General features: G+C 34.6%; 1 protein-coding gene across 4 annotated transcripts; it reads left to right on the forward strand.

Moving 5' to 3' along the window:
* Positions 1 to 8,263: 8,263 nt before the first annotated feature.
* Positions 8,264 to 20,137, forward strand: LOC109021181 (putative cell division cycle ATPase). 4 transcript variants are annotated; one of them, XR_002001048.2, is made up of 17 exons: positions 8,264 to 8,773; positions 12,562 to 12,683; positions 12,787 to 12,875; positions 12,950 to 12,985; positions 13,174 to 13,267; positions 13,782 to 13,824; positions 13,925 to 14,025; positions 15,352 to 15,416; positions 15,567 to 16,063; positions 16,138 to 16,225; positions 16,321 to 16,464; positions 17,616 to 18,178; positions 18,620 to 18,758; positions 18,834 to 18,902; positions 18,991 to 19,143; positions 19,441 to 19,680; positions 19,762 to 20,137. XR_002001048.2 is itself a non-coding variant. In XM_019003771.2 (16 exons), the coding sequence occupies exons 1-16, from the start codon at positions 8,562 to 8,564 to the stop codon at positions 19,552 to 19,554; spliced, it is 2,529 nt and encodes an 842-aa protein (XP_018859316.2). In that variant the 5' UTR covers positions 8,264 to 8,561; the 3' UTR covers positions 19,555 to 20,137. The 4 variants fall into 4 exon arrangements, 3 of the variants coding, with proteins under 3 accessions (XP_018859316.2, XP_035542213.1, XP_035542216.1); XM_019003771.2 differs by having other exon boundaries at positions 19,441 to 20,137; XM_035686320.1 differs by lacking the exons at positions 19,441 to 19,680; positions 19,762 to 20,137 and having other exon boundaries at positions 18,850 to 18,902; positions 18,991 to 19,092.
* Positions 20,138 to 20,338: the final 201 nt, after the last annotated feature.

Consider the following 20,338-nt stretch of genomic DNA (forward strand, 5'->3'; position numbering starts at 1 on the left):
TTCCTTCTCCCGCTTTTTTCTTTTCCCCCAAATCGATACTCCCTCTCTATCGTTTCTGAGTAAGCCGTGCGTGCTTCCGTGCTGTCGCCACCTCGCCGAGGAGGTGAGTCTCTCAATCCTCCTCTATTTCTTTCTCTATCTTCATCTCTATGTGTGCGCGTCTCTCTCTCTCTCTCCCTCTCCTTTATCTCTCTCCGTCCGTTTCTCCCACTCCACGCTCTCTCCCCTTCTCTCCCGTAGAACGAACGAAAAGTTTTATTTCAATTTCAATTTGCGGTGAACTTAGCTCTCCGCAAAAGGACAAATTTCTTGTCATCGTTGATCCATCACCACCATTAATCCATACGCGTACGTAATCATCACGCGCATTCATAGGAGCACGCCGAGCACCTACGTTTTTGCATGCTCGAGGACTTGGCTGCATGCCCCCTGAAGAGTGCATGCATCTGATCAAGCTGCTCAATCGATCTTGTAGATCGCAGTAGAAAATATTTTCAAGCTTCTGCAGCTCATATCAGTACTCAATCTGCATGCCTTGCTATTTATCGAGGACCATTTTACATGTACAATTTAATCTGTAGTCCTCGCGAATATTTAAAAATAATCTGTCACACTGGTTTAGCGGCCATTTTTACGTACTAACAAAGGTTTTAAAAATGGTTTCAACAGATTTATGTAACGTAAATGCAAAATCATGCATTGCATGCGCGCGCGCAGTGATTATCTACATTTGGATAAGCATGACTGTTTATTCATGTACAATTTTTTAATTCTTTCTTCTCTTTCTCTCATTTTTATATTTCTCACAAACACGTTATTTTCATAAAAATGTAATAAAGGTAAAAAAAAAAAAAAAAAGACTATTATAAAATTACTTTATAGAACATGATAAAAACTACAGTAATATTTATCATAATATTGTATTTTAATATAGACAAATTAAAATATACATGTTAAAAAATATTAAGATATGTTACTTTTAGTTTTTATTTAGCTATGTTTTTTTTAGAATGACCAAGATATTGCAATCACGTCATTTTAAAAATAGAGAAAACCTTACCACCGGTCCAATTGTTAATACCCAAATAACAGCCTCCAATAATCTATTGCCACGTAGTTCTTCTATGTTAAAACTTATGCGCCTAACTACAGTAAAAAATTTTTTTGTTCTTTATACGTTGTCATCCCCATGCCCTCTCCTTCTATAGCCGTTTCTTCCACTTGTTCTTAGGGCTTCCAATGGCTGTGTAACATTTTATTATAACATGTACGGTCTCTAAGTAGTATTTCTCTCTACCTGGGTTTCCCTACAACGTTTGTCATCTACCTGTTCATGTTTGATATCTACCTGTTCATGTCTGATCTCTCTCTGGGTTTCTTGGATTTTTCCTCTCTCAGATTATATATTTATTTTCCTTTTATGCATAAAAATATGATTTTATGCAGTTATTTTCCTTTTAACTGTTTCAGAGAGAGAGATGGAGAGAGAGAAGTGGGGGGAAGCAGAATGCGAAAATGTTTGAGAGAGAGAGAGAGATCGAAGGGGGGAGCAGAGACTGGGGGGGTTGAAATTTAATTTTCGGTTTTCTTTTCGTGGATAGCTCCATTCTAATTGCATTCAAAAAAGTTAAAAAATCATTTCAATGTAATGAGTCAATTATAATTTATGTGAAATTACTGATGTGGCAGAGTGTTATTGAAGGGTTGTTAATGCCTTAACATCGGATGGACTGCTGCAAAGCGATTTTCTTAAAAATAATCATGTAAACAAACTTTATAGATATGGAGCAAACTAGCCTGCAGGAACCCGGCCATATATCTTCCAAGTTATCTCTTCTCAAAGACCTGTAAGAAACAAATGAAGGTGACAACTTGGTTGAAATTCCAAAGCTGCAAAAAGAGATTGAAGGTTTACTTGAAGATGAAGATATTAAGTGGAAACAAGGAGCTAAACAAAAGTGGCTCAAAGACGAGGACTCGAATACTAGATTTTTTCAAATGTGTGCTAATCAGAGAAGGAAAATCAATTCCATAAAATCAATTTATGATGTGGAAGGTCATATAGCTATAACACATGAAGATATCAACTCCATGTTTCTCTCTTATTTTCAAGGACTTTTTAGCTCTTCCCAGCCAACAAGGACGGATGCTTGCTTACACACTCTTGGTCCCATTGTGATAGATCGATGATGTGAATAAGAGAATCATTTAAGAATGACTGCTAAAGAGGTAGAAACAACAATTTTTCAAATGAACTCATTAAGCTCTCCAGGGCCTAATGGTTTTCCAGTAGCCTTATACCAAAATCAATGGGAGATAGTTGGAAATGGTGTATGCAAAGTTGTTATAGAAGCCTTTAATACAACCTCTTGAAACTCTGTTATTAATGATACCCTCATAGCTCTGATTCTAAAAGTAAAAAAACCTCACACAGTCACTGAATTCAGATCTATCAGCCTCTGTAATGTGCAGTACAAAATTCTAGCTAAGGTGATGACTAACATATTAAAGTCTATCCTTCCTTTCATTGTATCACCTACTCAGAGTGCTTTTATCCCAGGTAGACTTATTACTGACAATATGATTGTTGCATACGAGGCCATGCATACGATGAACTCTCTGCTGAAAGGCAAGGAAGGCTTCATGGCTCTAAAGTTGGACATGAGTAAGGCCTATGACATAATTGAGTGGCCATTCTTGAAGGTTGTAATGAAAAGGATGGGATCTGCTCTTAAGTGGATTGCTCTTACTATGAGATGTGTCTCAATAGTTTCATATTCCATTATCATCAATGGAATACTCAACAGGAAATTTTACCCTTCAAGAGAGATCAGACAGGGTGACCCTCTCTCCCTATCTCTTTATTCTTTACTCAGAAGCTCTTAGTAACATGTTAAATCAAGCTGAAGTTACAGGTCATCTCATTGGAGTTCCATTGGCTTGAGGAAAATCAACCACATTTTCTTTGTAAATGATAGTTTGCTCTTTTCTAAAGTAAATTCATTGGAATGAAGTAGACTTTTGCGACTGCTGGAGACCTATGAAACAGCCTCAGGCCAAAGACTCAACAAGGAGAAAACGTCGATTTTTGTTGGCAGCAATACAAAAGAAGAGTCAAAGAGCATCATCACTCAAATATCTGGTATTAGTCCACACAGTCTTATGACAAATACTTGGGACTCCCAACCCAAGTGGGTAGAACTCGAGTAAGATCAGTTAACAACTTGTTGGATAGAGTTAGATCAAGGCTAAGCAACTGGAAGACCAAACTTCTTTCACAAGCTGGAAAAGATATTCTTTTGAAATATGTGATACAAGCTATTCCTACTTATTGTATGAGAATTTCCAAAATCCTAAAAGCTATTTTGCTGGAGATTAATCGACTGATACAAAGTTTTTGGTGGGGGCAAAAAGATAGAGAGAGAAATATTCATTGGACTATTTGGCAACTAATGAGCAAGACCAAGTTGAAGGGAGGTTGGCTTCAAAAGTTTAGAGGACTTTGACTTAGCCATGTTGGCCAAGTAATGTTAAAGACTGAATTAGAATCCTCATTCTCTTGCTACAAGAGTTTTATCCCTCAAATATTATTCAAAGGAAGACTTTCACCGAGCACAATTGAGCACAATTGGGGAAAGGACCTTCATTTCTATGGAGGAGCTTCCTAGTAGCAAAACCACTACTTGATCAATAAGGATTAATTTGGAGAGTTGGTAATGAGAAATCTATCAAAATCTAGTTGGATAAATGGTTGCCCCAACCTTCCTCTTATAAGGTTCAGAGCAAGGTCAACTTATTTCATGCAGAGGAGAAGGTAGCTGCATTGATTGACCATGATACTAAACAATGGAATATGGCCCTTGTTAGCTCTACCTTTTTGCAGGAAGAAGGTAATCTGATTAGCAAAATCCCGATAAGTTAGTGTGGCAGTGCAAATAAATTGATATGGAGAGGCACAACCAATGGAATGTTTCAATTAGAAGTGCATATCACTTACAAAGGGAAATCCGACATAATCTCTGAGGGCATACATCAACCAGGAAGAGAATTGGAGCCAGCTCTGGAAACTCTTTGTCCCAAATGCAGAGAAACTTTTTCTTTGGAAGGCATGTCATAAGGCTTTACCAACTAAGTTGAATTTATTCAGGAAGAAGGTGTTGGAAGATCTTAAATGCCCCTATGTTCACAAGCGCAGGAAACAACAACACATCTTCTATGGGAATGTGCTTCTGCAAGAGATGCCTGGGGTTTATGTTCAAGACCACTACAAAAATGGGGCATCATATCTTAGAGTTTTAAAGATACTCGACTGTCTTTGATGAGATCTCTGGACAAACAACATTTGGAAGAGTTTGCATTTGTGGATTGGAATCTAGGGAAAAGAAGAAACAAGTTTGTTTTTCAGAAAGTATTTACACCTCCAGATACTCTTATAAGAAGATCTCTTTAAAAGTTGTAGGATATCAGACTCATTCATCAGAAGCCTACAAAACAAATTTTTTCTTCATCTCATAACAACTGTATATGGAAGGCACCTCCAAGGGATGTCTACAAAATCAATTGGAATGCAACAGTTGATAAAAAGCAGTATAAAGTTGGGATTGGAGTCATCATTAGGGACTGGCAGGGAGATGTCATGGCTACTATGAGGATGCATAGATCATTGTTCCTAGATCTATTAGCAAAAATTTTTGCAGCACTCTAGGCTACTAAATTTAGTCTTGACCTTGGTTTTCAAAAAATTATTCTTGAAGGAGATGTATTACAAATAATCAATGCCATCAAAAGTAATGAAGATAGCATGAACAATAAAGGCATGCTCATATATGATATCAAATCTTTGCTCTCTAAATACTCTAGCTGGTCTGTCAATCATGTCAAAAGAGATCTCAACTCAATAGCTCATGCTTTTGCTAAAGATGCATTGACTATTTATGATGTTATCATTGATTTGGAGTCTACTACTCCTCATTGTATTGAATCTCTCTTGTAGAAATTTATATAAACAAAATGGTTTGTTTTCCTAAAAAAAAATGTAAGTATTGAAGGAGACAGATAATACATAATTTATTGATGGTTCGAAGAAATATATATAATTTTAAAAATAAAAGAATATTTAAATGATATAAAAATGAATAAAGAAATGATATTATATGTAAATAATTAGTAATTAAGATTCAAAAAATCATTATTGCATCCATCACTTCCATGCTCATTTTATGGGAGATATGGTTACTACCATGATGGCAAGGAATTGGTGTGCTCTATAGTAATTAACAAAGTTTATCATTAGCAAGTTGACCTTAATATATTGATAAAGCCATTTCTGGTTCTATCGTTTTATGCTTTCATTTCTTTGAAAGTATTGAGATTAAATTTTTATTTTAATATGTTGGTAGCATCCTCCTCCTAGAATGTTAAAATTTAATATAAATGGTTCTGTCTTTGAAGGTCCGGTAAGATAGGGTGTAGAGCAGTACTCAGATCTGACTCAGGTGACATGATTTTCATTTTTGCATTTCATTTGAAAAATGACACTAATACATATGTAGAACTAATGGCTCTAAGACAATGTCACTCTATTGTCTATATTAGGTGTTTCAAGAGTGATATTTGAGTTTGATTTAGCTATACTTGTCCATTGGTTTTTGAATTTAAAATGTTCTCTTTGAAAGTATTACAATATTTGAGATGGCATTCTTTCTTTTCAACGGGTTCTATTATTTTCTCTTCAACATTCTTATCGGGAAAGTAACCTTGTGGCTGATTTATCTAGCTAAAGAAGAGATGCATGATGGTATTTCTATTACATATTTTCTGGCCTTAGGGAAATATAGGCTGGACTACATGAGTTTATTTAGGTTGAGCTTTGCTACACAACCTCCATCACACTCCACACTCTACACTTTTTTAAATTTTTAATATTTTTTTTAAATTTTTTTTTGAGTTTATTCTTTTTAAATTATTTCAAATTTTTTATTCATTATTCATATAATAAATATTTAATAAAAGAAAAAAATAATAAAAATTAAAAATAATGTGAAGTGTGAAAGTTGTGTGAATAGTAAGAAGTTGAGTAGATTTTTTTATTTAGGTTTAGGCACTGATTTGTAAAGCTCATTTCTTAATACATTTTGTTTTGCTGATTATTTCTGATTGAATTGATTGCTTTAAATATTGGTACTTGTAGCTTTTACATAACTCGGAAAATAATTTACACACAATATTTTTATAATATTTTATATAATTATATTTTAAATAAAAGATATTTTTATAAAATATCTCATAAAAATATCTTTATTTTGTAATATTATTATCCAATATATTGTACAATATATTATATGTCCATCATTACTCTACGTTGGAGGAGAGGGTCGAACTTATGATCTCCATTTAAAAATGTAGAAGATGTAAGTCTTGTGTCATCACGCCACGTGCACTTGGCACTTCATTTTTAAAGTTTGGTTTTGAAACTTTTGTATCCTCAAGTTTATTTATTTTTATCGACAAGTTTTCTTTGTCATTAACAATAACTTCTAAAAAAAAATTTAAAATTCAAAAGTTCATTAAAATAGGTAAAAGTGTTTTTTTATATACATCTTTTGAAGTAACTGTTTTTTTTTTTCAGTAATTCTAGGGACAACCGACTTGCGTCCCCGCCGCGACACCAGTATGCCATGTCATCCATTAAATAAAAAAAAAAAAAAAGGAGGGAAATCGAATGAAAAGAGCTGTGCTTTGGTTGGATGTTGTAGAGCGAAACCAGATAGGGAAGGGAGATCTGAGCATTGCGTCTTTCATCACCGTCGTTCTTCAGACATTATTTAGATTTCGTTTTAAAATTTTTAATGGATCTGGTATTGTTATAAGTTTATTTATGCACAAGCAAAACGTCTTTGAACCAGTTGAAGTTTTCTGAAGCCTGGGTATATATATGGAGCCTAAATTCCGCACACGGCAAAACCAACCACAAAAATCTTCATCTTTTGCTTCATCGTCGTCAGCCATCTATGGACGCAGAGGAGGTCATGAAGCTCTTTGATTTGTGCTGGTTCGGGGTCGAGATTTTTTAGAAACAACCAAATCAACAGGATTCATCCAGTTTTCATCAGGAAATCCCAGAAAATCAAATTCAGGGGAAAAAAAAAAGCTAGAGCTTTTGCGCATCCCCACTCTCCATAAAAGGTCCATGAGTGATCAATTGAGCTCCAAAGCAAGCTTCGACGATGGCTCTCTATCTCCAGATTCGGTCCTCCTCACTTCAAAGCTCCAAACCATCCTTTCAAAAAAAGAAGTCACGGAACCAGAGGAAATCATACCCGCAGATTCGAAATATCATCCAAGAAAAAGGTCATAAGTAGTGGTAGAAGGAAGAGGGTTTATGGATCTGGATTTTTTTTTTCTCAGAAGAAGATAGGACTTCGAGCTTGGCATCACTAATTCCGGGGTTGCAAAAATTCGGAAAGAAAGATGGGGAAGAAGAGCCTGTTGATGAAACTGTAACTTCAAGGTCTTATCTTTCGGAAGCTTGGGAGGTTTTGGATAGGAGAAACGCAGAGAACCCATTGATGAATTGGAAAATTCTTGCATTAACAAACGAGATTGACATAAAAAGAAGAAAAAGGGGCTTCGAAGGGGGGTGATGACGAAGAGAAACCAGTGGATTCGTGGGTGTGGCTCTGTGGCTTCGTGGATAGGACGAAGAGAAGAGACCTATCGTGGGTTCGGCAGTGTTTGTGAGATAGAATGATGAATGTGTCGAAGACGAAGAGAGGTTTGGGGACGGAGAAGAAGAAGATGGAGAAAATAAAAAGAGAAAATGTGGGACGAAAGAGGATGGAGACCAGAGGAGACCCTTCCACTGTAGTGAAACGAAACGTTGCCGTTTTTATTTTGCCACATCGGACACGATGCCGCAGCGGGGATGCGGGGCGGTTGTCTATAGAATTATTGTTTGAAGTAACTGTTAATGCATCGTCGATGTGATGATACCCAATTCGGAGGAAATTGTTTTTTTGGGAAAGAAAACTCAATCTGTAAACCGTCCAACGGATAGGATAAACTGTCAAAATGGTGACGACTGTTACATAGACATTGGCTTTACTCTCTCTCTCTCTCTCTCTCTCTCTCTCTCTCTCTCCATGTTGTCTTTAAAAACTCGAAACCCGAGGGGCAGTACTGAAAAAGCGGGAACAAACTCCATCACCACCCCCAATCTCCCTCTCTCTCTCTCTCTCTCTCTCTCTCGTTCTCGTCTCCACTGTGCCCCCGCTTCTCCCCCCGCCGATAATTTTTTAGGGCGACTCTTTAGTGCCCTATCCGCTTCTTTCGCTCCTTCTAAATCGACCACCATCACAAAAAATCTATAAAATTAATCAAAAATAGTAGTGGAAGAAATACCAAGATTAACAGATATTGACAATTTTCTGAGCTTTTGGATTCTTTTGTTTTCCTAACACATAGCAGGCTCTGTTTGTCACAAAGATCTCGGGTTTCCCTGTCGTTTTGTTTTTCGAGCTAGTAAATCGTTTCCTCTGTTTGGTATTGAAGTCGGCTGCTGAATGGAACAGAAAAGCATATTGTGGTCGGCTTTGAGTGTAGGGGTGGGAGTCGGAGTGGGGCTGGGATTGGCCTCAGGACAGACTAAATGGTCAGGAACCGGTTCCGCCTCGAACGCCGTCACTCTGGAGAAGATGGAGCAGGAGTTGCTCCGGCAGATAGTTGACGGACGAGAAAGCAACGTCACGTTCGATCAATTCCCCTACTACCTCAGGTGATTTTCCACATTATATTTATTTCCAATTCCGTCTTTAAAACAAAATCAAGAAAAACAGAGAGAGACGTTCGAACGATAAAAGTTCTTCTGAATTCTAGAATTTCAGGTACAACTCATCGATGATACGATACATTTCAATTTATGTTTACTGAAAATGAATGGCTGAATAATTGAATAGAATTATGTAAAATAAACTAAATTTTTAGCCGCAGATTTTATTTTTCGTTCTATTCTCTCTTTTTTCTGCCTTAAGGTTTTGCTGGTTCAAATTCGGGCGATTTTGGTTTCAGAAAAACCGATCAAATAAATAATATTAGAATATATTTTGGTGCTAGTTTTCGAGACCTCGTGAGTTGAAATATATATTTTTCCAAGGAATCATTGGGAATGAGACGAGCCTAAAAATTAAGTAATGCTGGGGAATGAAATTTTGAGAAATATAGAGAATTTCAAGTTTCATCTTTGCACACAATCGTCCTGTGCTTGTTTGGGACATGGGACATGGGACGAGATAAAAATTTTTTTATCTGATATCATTTTTTTTTTATTTCATCTTATTTTTAAATATAAATAAAATATAAAATTTTCAAATTAATCATTCAACTTTAATTTTTAAATAAAAAATATTAATTTTATAATCTTTTTTATTCAATTTTTTCTCATCTCATCTCATTATAAGATAGTTTGTAAATTTTAATCACATCTCATTGTAAGATAGTTTGTAATAATAATAAGATACTTTGAGTTATTTATTAGATTTTGAGAAAAAATTGAATAAAAAATATTATAAATTTAAAATATTGTTAAAATATTATTTTTAATATTATTTTTATTTTAAAATTAAAAAAAATTAAATTATTTTTTTATTTAAAAGTTTAAAAAAATTATAATAATTAGTTTAAAAGTGTTTATAAGTGATGTTTAGAAATAAAATGAGGTAAAAATTATTTCCAAACATTTAACGGATAAGTTTTTTTACTTCTATAAATGCTCGTATATTTTCATTTTTATTCATCAAACATCTAACATATATGTGTGTGAGATATGATTGATAAAAAAATTAAATATTTTTCAAATAAAACCTTATCGTTTTAGTCGGAAAAAATGTGTTAAATTTTCTATGTTCATGGACGATTCTAGAGCACCTTCTAAAAAAAAGAAAAGAAATATTTTAATTGTAAAGTAGTTATATAAAAATAAATTTATAAATTAATATGATTTGATACAATATATCAAATTATAAAATTATTTTTATTATAAAATAAATTTAACAAATCACATAAAAATAAATCAATTTATAAATTTATTTTTATATAATTTATTTATTATAATTTTCCTTAAAAAATAATAGAATAGTATTATCTATAAACTTCACATTTTATATATTTATTTAAAGATATGTCATTTTATTTTTTTATTATATTTTACTTATAAATATATTTACAATTATTTTTATTAAGTGGATAAAAAAATAAAATAATATATTTTTAAATTAGTGTGTAGGAACGTAAAGTTTACGATTTAGAATTTTTCAAAATAATATGATGCATTGATAATGGACCTCTGGGGATTTTTTCGACATGTTAATTGTTTATACCAGGACATGTCAAATCTGATCCGAGAATCTGACGCTCACGTGCAATCTGATTTGTCGGTGTTCGAGTTGAATTTCTTGGTTTTCCTCCCTGCCTAAGAGCATTGGCAATGGACTAGTCATTGCCAAGTCTAAAATTTGGCTAAAATCTTACATTTTGGCTATTGTATTAACTTTTGACTATTTAAGTCCACATTGGACTAGTCATTTTAAAGTCAAAATAATATTATTATATTATATATTTTAATAATATTTGACAAATTTTTTTTTTCATATTTTGTAAATATACTTCATATATTTTAATAATATTTGATAAAAAAAATTATACAACAATTCTTGAAACCAACAAATTAATTTTTGCTAACCTTTTTTTTTTGCTATTTATATTTTTATATTGTGTATTAAGCTAATAATGATAGAAAATAAATGTACCCTCAATTAGAAACTTTATCATAAAAGAAAAGTAATTTGGCAAGAAAAATTACCAAAAAGGGAGGGAAAGGGAGGGAAATTGAGAAAAAATAATAAAAAACTCATTTGGTCCTTCAATAGTGTATAGCCAAATATAGCTAGGTGGGAAAAATTACTGTAGCTCAAAACTAAAATATATGGCTATAGCTAGTTCAATGTAGAAATTTTGTGATAAAAAAAGGTAAAATTTGCACTTGGCTTTGGCAATGGCTAGGCCATTGCCAATGCTCTAATAATATTACATTATGTTTGGACTTTGGAAATTTGGTCCGTGAACCGATATAGCAATTTTCCTGCTGCCAAACTGGGGTGGTGGCCGAGAATTATTCTATATTTAGAGCATTCTCTTTGATTTCCTATAATTTTCTATAAATTTTAGTTAGAAATCACATTTTTTATAATTTTTTTTAAATTTTACATATCTTTAAAAAAATATTTTTATATTTTATTTTTTATCATTTCTCTATTCTATTAAAATAATATTTTTTATTATTTTTTTAGTATTATTTCTACTATTTTATTTTTACATCTTTCACTATTTCGTATAAAATATATATAAAATGTGATTTAGGAGATGAACAGTAACTCCCCAAATATAGAAAGCCACTATTCTTTTCCTTAAAATGAGAAATCGGATGGAGTATGTATTTGGAAAAAACTCCAAAAATAAACTCTATAATTTAGGGAAAATGATACTTTAGGCAACCGGATGAGAATGCTTTTAGAAGAGTTTATGTTAGGTTTGGATAGTGAGTTGAGTTGAATGAAAGTTGAGATGAAAGTTAAAAATTAAATAAAATATTAGTAGAATATTATTTTTTAATATTATTATTATTTTGAGATTTGAAAATTTTGATTTATTTATTATATTTTACATGAAAATTTAAAAAAATTCTAATGATTATTATGTTCTCTGCGAGCCTCCAGCTCTTCAAAGATCAAACTACTTGGGATTTATTTTGCCCTGTATTATTTGTTTTGGAGCCACAAAGAACTCGAGTAATGGGCTGTCACTACTCAGTCAGTGACTCAGTGGGAGCCGAGTATATTGACCCAGTATCACCATCCATAACTTAGTACTTGTGCACATTTTTTCTGAGCATCCATCATTATATGACCAAAAAAGTGTGGTGCTTCAATCCACCTAAGGGAAAATATAAAGGAATGTAGATGATTCTTGTCCAGGTAATCTTCAATATATCACGACTGATATATAAGCTGAGAGATTAGGATCTTTTAGAAATGAGCAATCGTGTCAGGCTTAAAATTCAAACCACTCATTAAACAAGTGTAATATCCCCCCTTCCCAGGTAATTTGGATCTGTTCACGTCAACAACTTATATAAGATTCTAATCCGTGGCAGTTGATACCATTCACTTGATCTCGTCTTCTCAGCCTCTTTGAATCAGTTTGCGTAGACTTGAATGTTAATGATTAAATGGAATTGATGCCAACTATATATGCATCAAATTGCATTCATTTAATCTTAAGAACTAACTTTATTATTATCATATTATCTTGTATCATTATAATAAATGTAAATGTCCATCAGTTCTAGCCAACTATGTTGCGCTTGAACTGAAGAAGTTTGCAGCGTTATTTGCTTTCTTACCTGGTCTCCACATAAATTCTTGATGCTGAAATGGACTTGCTTACAATTAGTGTCCTTTAATTGTATTACGGTAACTCAAATGTTCTTGTTTGGCCGTTCAATTACAGTGAGCAGACACGGGTCTTGCTAACAAGTGCTGCTTTTGTCCATTTGAAGCATGCTGATGTTTCTAAGTACACACGAAATCTTTCTCCTGCCAGTCGGGCTATTTTGCTCTCAGGACCAGCTGGTTGGTTATCTGGACTACAATGTTTACCTGATCTGACATTGAATGTTTGATTATATTCAAAATTTTCAGACAAATGGTAATCACAATAATTTTTGTGTTGAAGAGCTTTACCAACAAATGCTTGCCAAGGCTTTGGCCCATTTCTTTGAAGCGAAGTTACTACTGTTAGATGTAACAGACTTTTCACTGAAGGTGAGTATCTGCAGTTATTGTTGTCTTTGAAATAAATTCTTGTATTGATAATTGTAATGATTTGGTTTGTACAGATTCAGAACAAATATGGTAGTGCGAACAGAGAATCTGTAAGATTTCCCTAATTGATTTTCATTATGTTCTTGTGTTGTGTATGAATTGTGTTGTGTATTTAAATCTTTCATGATACTCTAGCATTGGAGTTCAGGACTCTTTTCCGATATGATATGCAGCATAATGAGTTAACCATTCAGCTGCCTCCCCTTCATTTGCTTCCATGGGTGATCTTCTTTTGCAGTCCTTTAAAAGGTCCACTTCAGAGTCAACCTTGGAGCGATTATCTGACTTATTTGGATCGTTTTCAACTCGTCAGCTGAGAGAGGAATCTAAAGGTACGAAGAAAAAGATAATTTCATTTTATTTGGGTGGACCGATTTGAATATTGTCGAATTCTTTCTCGTCATTTGATCTTACAGATCATGAACTTCACAGAGTATGGTTCTATACAACCATTTTTGCATTAGAATAACTACGAGTTGGAGCAACATATTCTGTGCTTTCACTTACCAATTTTGTGCCTACAATTTTGAAACTTGAGGTCCAACTCATCCAATATGTGAATGCCTGTGCGGCTAGCATTGGTGCAATATATGCAACCATATTACAGTGTTAGACTCCCTCTGGGAAGTTTTGGGCCTACATGTGACAAATCATTAAAACTAATATGTGAATTGTGTTTTTTTTTTTTTTCTTTCCAAACAGGCAGAAATGCAAGATCTGATAGCTTAGTTGCCAGGATATAGGATTTGGTTACAATAATTAGATATAGTATACCTTGTATACTGATGTTTTGATGGTTAAATAAATTAATATTCTGGTTATACTGACAAAGAAGTTTTGTTTCAGGTACATTACGGAGACAGAGCAGTGTGGCGGATATTGGTTCAAGGTATGGTAGGGTGGATGTTCTTAGTTGATGACAGGAGACATGCGTTGGTTCCCTCTTTATTTCTTTATCTTTGGAATTATATCTCATTCACTAATTGCAGGCCCACAGATGGTTCTTCTTATCCTCCTAAGCTTCGTAGACATGCTTCTGCTTCAGCTAATATCAGTAACCTCATTTCGCAAAACACTTCTGCAAATTCAGGTTTTCCAAAGAAAATTAATCTACTAAAGATTCCGGATTGATATGTGGTTCTACAAGTGCTGGGAATAATGTAGCATGTCTATGGAATAAACATAGTATTCAACTACTGATGCTGTGTGAAAGTCACGTCTGTGATATATATTTTACTTGGGCAATATGTTTAACTAGAAGAATTTTTAGCATTTGTCGTGCACTTTGTTGTTGGTGTGTCTTTTTTTAACAATTTTGTGGACCAAGTCACCAAGCTTATACTGAAATGTGAAGTTTAATGCATTTGTCTTTATGCAATGAGTGTCAAGGAACCTTTCAAATTTAAATGGTGATTCAAACACGCCAGTCTCAATATGTTTGTGTTAGGGGTATAGATGCTTTAAATTCCTTACTGCTTCTCCAGGTTTCACTATGTGATGACGGATTGACTCCCTTTGTGATATGCTATGGATAAGATGTTAATTAATACAGCTTAAGCGCGAATGCTCTTTACCATGCTTTTTTCGTTGAATCCTACCCATGGTTTCTTAGTTATTCATGAACTTGATAAAGAGCAAGATTTAACACCTTGCTAAGTCCTACCTAGGGTGGAAGCTTGAACTTTTAGGACAAGTGGTGATTTCATGTGATATCAGAGTAGAGGTTATGAGTTCAAATCCTGACTCTACAGTTTAGTCCATTTAATTAAGTATTATTCATAAAAAAAGGTCCTGCCTAGGGTGGATGAAGTGTGATAGAGGTGAATAAGTCTAATAAAAGGCGTGCTGAGTATCTGTTACTACAGTTGTTTCTTACTAGATGGAACTTAGATTTATGATGACTCCAATGGGTTTCGGTTGTAACCTTGATTATTCCTTTTTTTTAGTATAAGCTTAAATGTGGCTTAGGCTTTTCTTGTGTTATTACAAATGTTAGTAACGTGAGGAGATTTGTGCGACATGTACCCTGAGAAGGAAGTTAGGTATTTAAGTGAGGAGATTTGTGCGACGTGTACCCTGAGATGGACATTAGGGATTCAAGTGAGGAGATTTTAACACCACCACTAAGACCTGCATTGGGTGGCTAAAGTATTAGAAGGGCAAATGAGAATGATAAAGTTACATTAAGTGCTGTCCCTTATTGGTTTCTACTAGATGGAACTAAGCTTCATAATAATTCCAATGAGGTTCAACTGTAATTATGACTAGTCATTTTGGAGAATAAACCTAGATGTGCCTTGATTTTTCTTTGGGTTGTTATACAATATTTTGAAAACATTTGTAATTCCATTTTAATTGGTTTCTATATTTTGCTGCTTTTAATTTCTTCACTTTTCTCCGTTCTTTATTTTTCTAGCTCCTCTCAAACGAAGAAGCAGCTGGTCCTTTGATGAGAAGCTTCTTATACAGTCTCTCTACAAGGTACCATCTTTTTGTTATGAATTTCAGTGGCGAGACTGACACCTAAACATGTTCATGTCCACACTTATTTTGTTGGACTGTAGTTCTGCATTCACTTCTTGCTTCGTAAGGGTATTGATAGGGGGACATCTCTGTCGAATTCTTTTGCAGGTATTGGTTTTTGTTTCAAAAACCAATCCAATTGTGCTATATCTTAGGGATGTTGATAAGTTATTGTTCAGATCGCAAAGGATATATAACTTGTTCCAGAAACTGTTGAAGAAACTGTCTGGATCAGTGCTGATCCTTGGTTCACAAATTATGGATCCTTGCAATGACTATGGAGATGTGGATGAGAGGCTTACTGCTCTCTTCCCTTACAGCATTGAGATCAGGCCTCCAGAGGATGAATCCCATCTCGTCAGCTGGAAGTCTAGACTGGAGGAGGATATGAAGACAATCCAGGTTCAAGACAACAGAAACCACATTATAAAAGCACTTTCATCAAATGATCTTGATTGTGATGATCTGGATACAATCTGTGTGGCGGACACAATGGTTCTCAGTAACTTCATAGAAGAGATCGTGGTATCAGCAATTTCTTATCATTTAATGAATAACAAGGATCCTGAATACAGAAATGGAAAACTTGTTATATCATCTAATAGGTAAGATTAACATTTCTAATGGTGTCCTAACCATTTGAGCTTTATGTGCTTATACTGTTGTTGCTGTAGAACAGTTTGTCCCATGGATTGAGTATATTCCAAGAAGGAAAATCGGATGACAAAGATACTTTGAAGTTGGAAGCACAAGCTGAAACATCTAAGGTCTGTTGAACATATGTATATACATTAAGTTGAGAATAGCAGAAGTCGTATGGCACTAGAATGACTTGTTTCTGCTTCGTTTCATTTACTTACAGAATGCAGTGGAGGAAGAGGCTGTTAACATGAAGCCTGAAACAAAGGCTGAAGGCACAGCTCCTGAACACAAAAGAGAAGCAGAAACGCCAGCTTCAGTGCCAAAGACAGATGGTGATAGTTCAGTTCCATCTTCCAAAGCTCCCGTAAGTCTTCCGTGTTTTTGTTTTCGTTTTCGTTTATGGGTTAAGTACAAAAATAGTCCCTAGATTTTGCATAATTATCTTTTTGCTCATTAAGTTTTAAATTTTATCATTTTGTTCCTTAGCTTTGTATTTTTTTACTTACAAAACCCTAAAAAGTATAACAAAAAGAAGTTGATTTATAATTCTAAAAGGTTTTTTTTTTAAAAAAAAGCATTTAAAAAATTTTAAAGCCTAAAAAAAAAAATTAGAAATTTTGAAAACATAAAAATGAAGAGAATAACACCCTTTTATTAAAAAAAAATCAAAAGTTAAAAAATAAAAATAAAGCCAAAAATTTGGAAATTTTTTTAAGGAACTAATAACGATTTTTTTTTTTTTTAAATTCGAATTCAAATGAAAAAAAATTTGAAAAATTGAAGAAGAGAAGAAGAGAACAATACACGGCCACCATTCCCTGGCAAGAGTCCATTCCTGGGTGTTGGACCCAACAGCGGTCTTGGAAACACAAGCAATGCCTAGGTTAATTGCCACATTCAGCGGTAAGAAGGGTGGCCCTGTGGCCTCCCTTTTTCGTTGTTATAAAAATTTTGTCTTTGCTCGTTTACTTTTAAAGTAATATATTTTCAGGTTTTGAATTATTTTAATTTTTTAAAAATGAATTTTCTTTTTTACTTTTTACTTTTTCCCTTTTTAGCCACGTGGCCTGCCACGTTAGATTTCCTTTAATTTAAGTTAATGGAAATCTGATGGAGGGTTTTCATTAAAAAAACTTACGTTAAAAAAATTATAAAATTGAGAACTTGAGCAAAATGAAAACCATACAAAATTCAAAGACTTTTTTGTACTTAACCCTTCTTTTTTTCCATTTTTCTTGGTCTACATATTTTTTTTAAAAAAAAAAATTATATTTTGTGGTTGACTGATCAAAACATCCCCAATTTGTACATGTACACATTAAACTCTATTTTGAACAAAGTTGTAAACCCCCATATAAAGAACAAAAGGAATTCGGGAAATATGTCTCATAGTTCAATTGTATTCAAGTTTTCATATTCTGAAAGTCACCAATCTCTACAGTGCACAACATTCTTCTTCACTACTTTTATATGATTAATTGTGTGAAAATGTTGGTGCATGTCACTTCCTAACAGGAACCTGACAATGAATTTGAGAAGCGCATTAGGCCGGAAGTTATACCGGCAAATGAGATTGGTGTAACTTTTGCCGATATTGGTGCCTTAGACGAGATTAAAGAGTCCCTTCAAGAGCTAGTGATGCTCCCTCTTCGAAGACCAGATCTCTTCAAAGGAGGCCTTCTAAAACCTTGCAAGGGGATATTGCTATTTGGTCCGCCTGGCACTGGGAAGACAATGCTGGCTAAGGCCATTGCCAAGGAGGCTGGAGCAAGCTTCATAAATGCATCCATGTCTACGATCACTTCTAAATGGTTTGGTGAAGATGAGAAGAATGTCCGTGCATTATTCACTCTGGCAGCCAAGGTCTCTCCGACTGTTATATTTGTAGATGAGGTTGATAGCATGCTTGGGCAGCGGACCAGAGTTGGGGAGCATGAAGCAATGCGTAAGATAAAGAATGAGTTCATGACACACTGGGATGGGCTCTTGACAAAACCTGGTGAGCGCATCCTTGTTCTCGCCGCAACCAATAGGCCATTTGACCTTGATGAAGCAATTATTAGGCGCTTTGAGAGGAGGTATTTCTACATACGTAGTGACATTTAGTTTCACCATTAAGTCTCTTACTTGGCTATGTCGTATCACTAGTTTGCAATTTTGCAATTTCCATTCTAAACTTGCTTTGAGAATGCAATTAATATATCCTTTCAAGTTTAATCTGAAGACTGCAATTTTACAGCTCTGAGAACAACCGTTTTACTCTGAAGATCTCAGTGTTAATTATAGTGTCATGTTTGTAGAATGATGTTTTACTTTGTTTATGACCTGAAATCCAATAGGAAAATCTACATATGGGAATTCCCAATGGAAGTAGTACCGTCAATCCACTTGAACAATGCTTCAACTTATCTGAATAGAATTTTGTTGCAGAGTATGGACCCAACAGACAGATAGAAATGAATCCTTTATTTATTAGAGAATCGTTACTGTCTATGATGACGCTTACTTTCATATAACAGAATTATGGTGGGATTGCCGTCTGTGGAGAACAGAGAGATGATCTTCAGAACTCTCTTGGCAAAGGAAAAGGTTGAAGAAGGACTAGACTTTAAGGAGCTAGCAACAATGACGGAAGGATATACAGGAAGTGATCTGAAGGTCTGGATTTGACACATACTTGATTTTCAAATGTATAATTGGGTTTTATTAACTAGGCGTAACCGTTTAAACCAGAACTTGTGCACAACAGCTGCTTATCGGCCAATTAGAGAGCTAATAAAGCAAGAGAGACTAAAGGATTTGGTAAGAGTGGTGACAATTTTAAGCTGTTACCATAATGCTTCATGGAGTAATTTTAAGGTAGATTCTACTTGTGAACTGTTATTTGCAGGAGAAAAGGCAGAGAGCTTCAGAAGGGAAAGCAGTCCAATCTGCAGAAGAGCAGAATCCAGGAAGTGCTTCAGACACAAAAGAAGATCAGGAGAACGAAGTAATTACCCTTAGGCCATTGAACATGGAAGATTTGAGGCAGGCGAAGAATCAGGTAAAATATCTGTCTATAGTGTGTTGTTGTTTGCGGAAGATGACTTTTTAGAGTATATAATTAAATTCTGGTAACCACAGCCTAGTTTAAGAATATGTACTGCCCGACCACTGTATACAAATCAAATATCATTGGACTGGCTGTGAATTTTATGTTCAACCACATTGGACAAAGGATTTGGGTTTAATGTATTATCCTGATCTATAGACACACACGCACACATATATCCTAGCCAATTGATGTTTTTGGTTATTTGTGCAAATGCTTGGTCCGCTCCATTTGCTGTTTGGAATGCAGGTTTCCACAAGCTTTGCAGCCGAGGGATCTATAATGAGTGAGTTGAAGCAATGGAACGATCAGTATGGGGAGGGGGGTTCTAGAAAGAAGCAGCAATTAACTTACTTCTTGTAACGAGGTTGATGAGAAGGCTGTTAAGAGAACGATTTTAAATCATTGGGTGAACCATTGAAATGATGTCCACTGTAACATGAAGTTGAAGCAACCAACAAAAAGATGGTGGAGAAAACAAAATGGGAGGTATGCTTGTCCACTTGATTAGGTCCTAATATCTGGTGATTCAAGAATCGGAACCATCATGTAGTGCTATGGTTTTTCTAGGGATATATGCATGTACGATTCTTTGGATGGAGCTTGTTTATGCTTTTTTGCTGCTTCATCTTTTTCATTGCTGTGCCGCCAAGCAAAGCAAAGGAAACCTTTGTTTAAACGGGGGGGTTGTTACTTGTTAGGGAATACATTTTAGTTCTTGGAGGTTGATATAACCACTACGAAAATGCTTGAGCATTAGCCAGATACTCGAGGAAAACAGACATGGTCGGACATGCCACACTATTTTGGACTTGGATGGGATTTGAGTATCCAAAGTAAGCAATATTTCTTTACCATTTGTAGTGGATTATTTGTATTTCTGATCAATTTGAGGGTAATGGGTTTTAAAAAAGATACCAAGAGGCTTACGAATGGCCTTCTCTTATATGGTGCTACTTCTACTTCATGTAACTTTTTTTTTTTTTTTGATAGACTTCATGTAACTTTTGCAAACATTGGCTGTGGCTGAAATATTTTATCCCATTTGGCATACTGCTACATTCCTTTTGCATGTCTCTTTCTCAAACTAATAATTGCATTCACGAGGTACTGTAATTAAAGAATACAAGGTTTTAGGTCAATGTTT

The sequence above is a fragment of the Juglans regia genome, chromosome 2, assembly GCF_001411555.2.
Source record: "Juglans regia cultivar Chandler chromosome 2, Walnut 2.0, whole genome shotgun sequence".
NCBI classification, from domain to species: domain Eukaryota; kingdom Viridiplantae; phylum Streptophyta; class Magnoliopsida; order Fagales; family Juglandaceae; genus Juglans; species Juglans regia.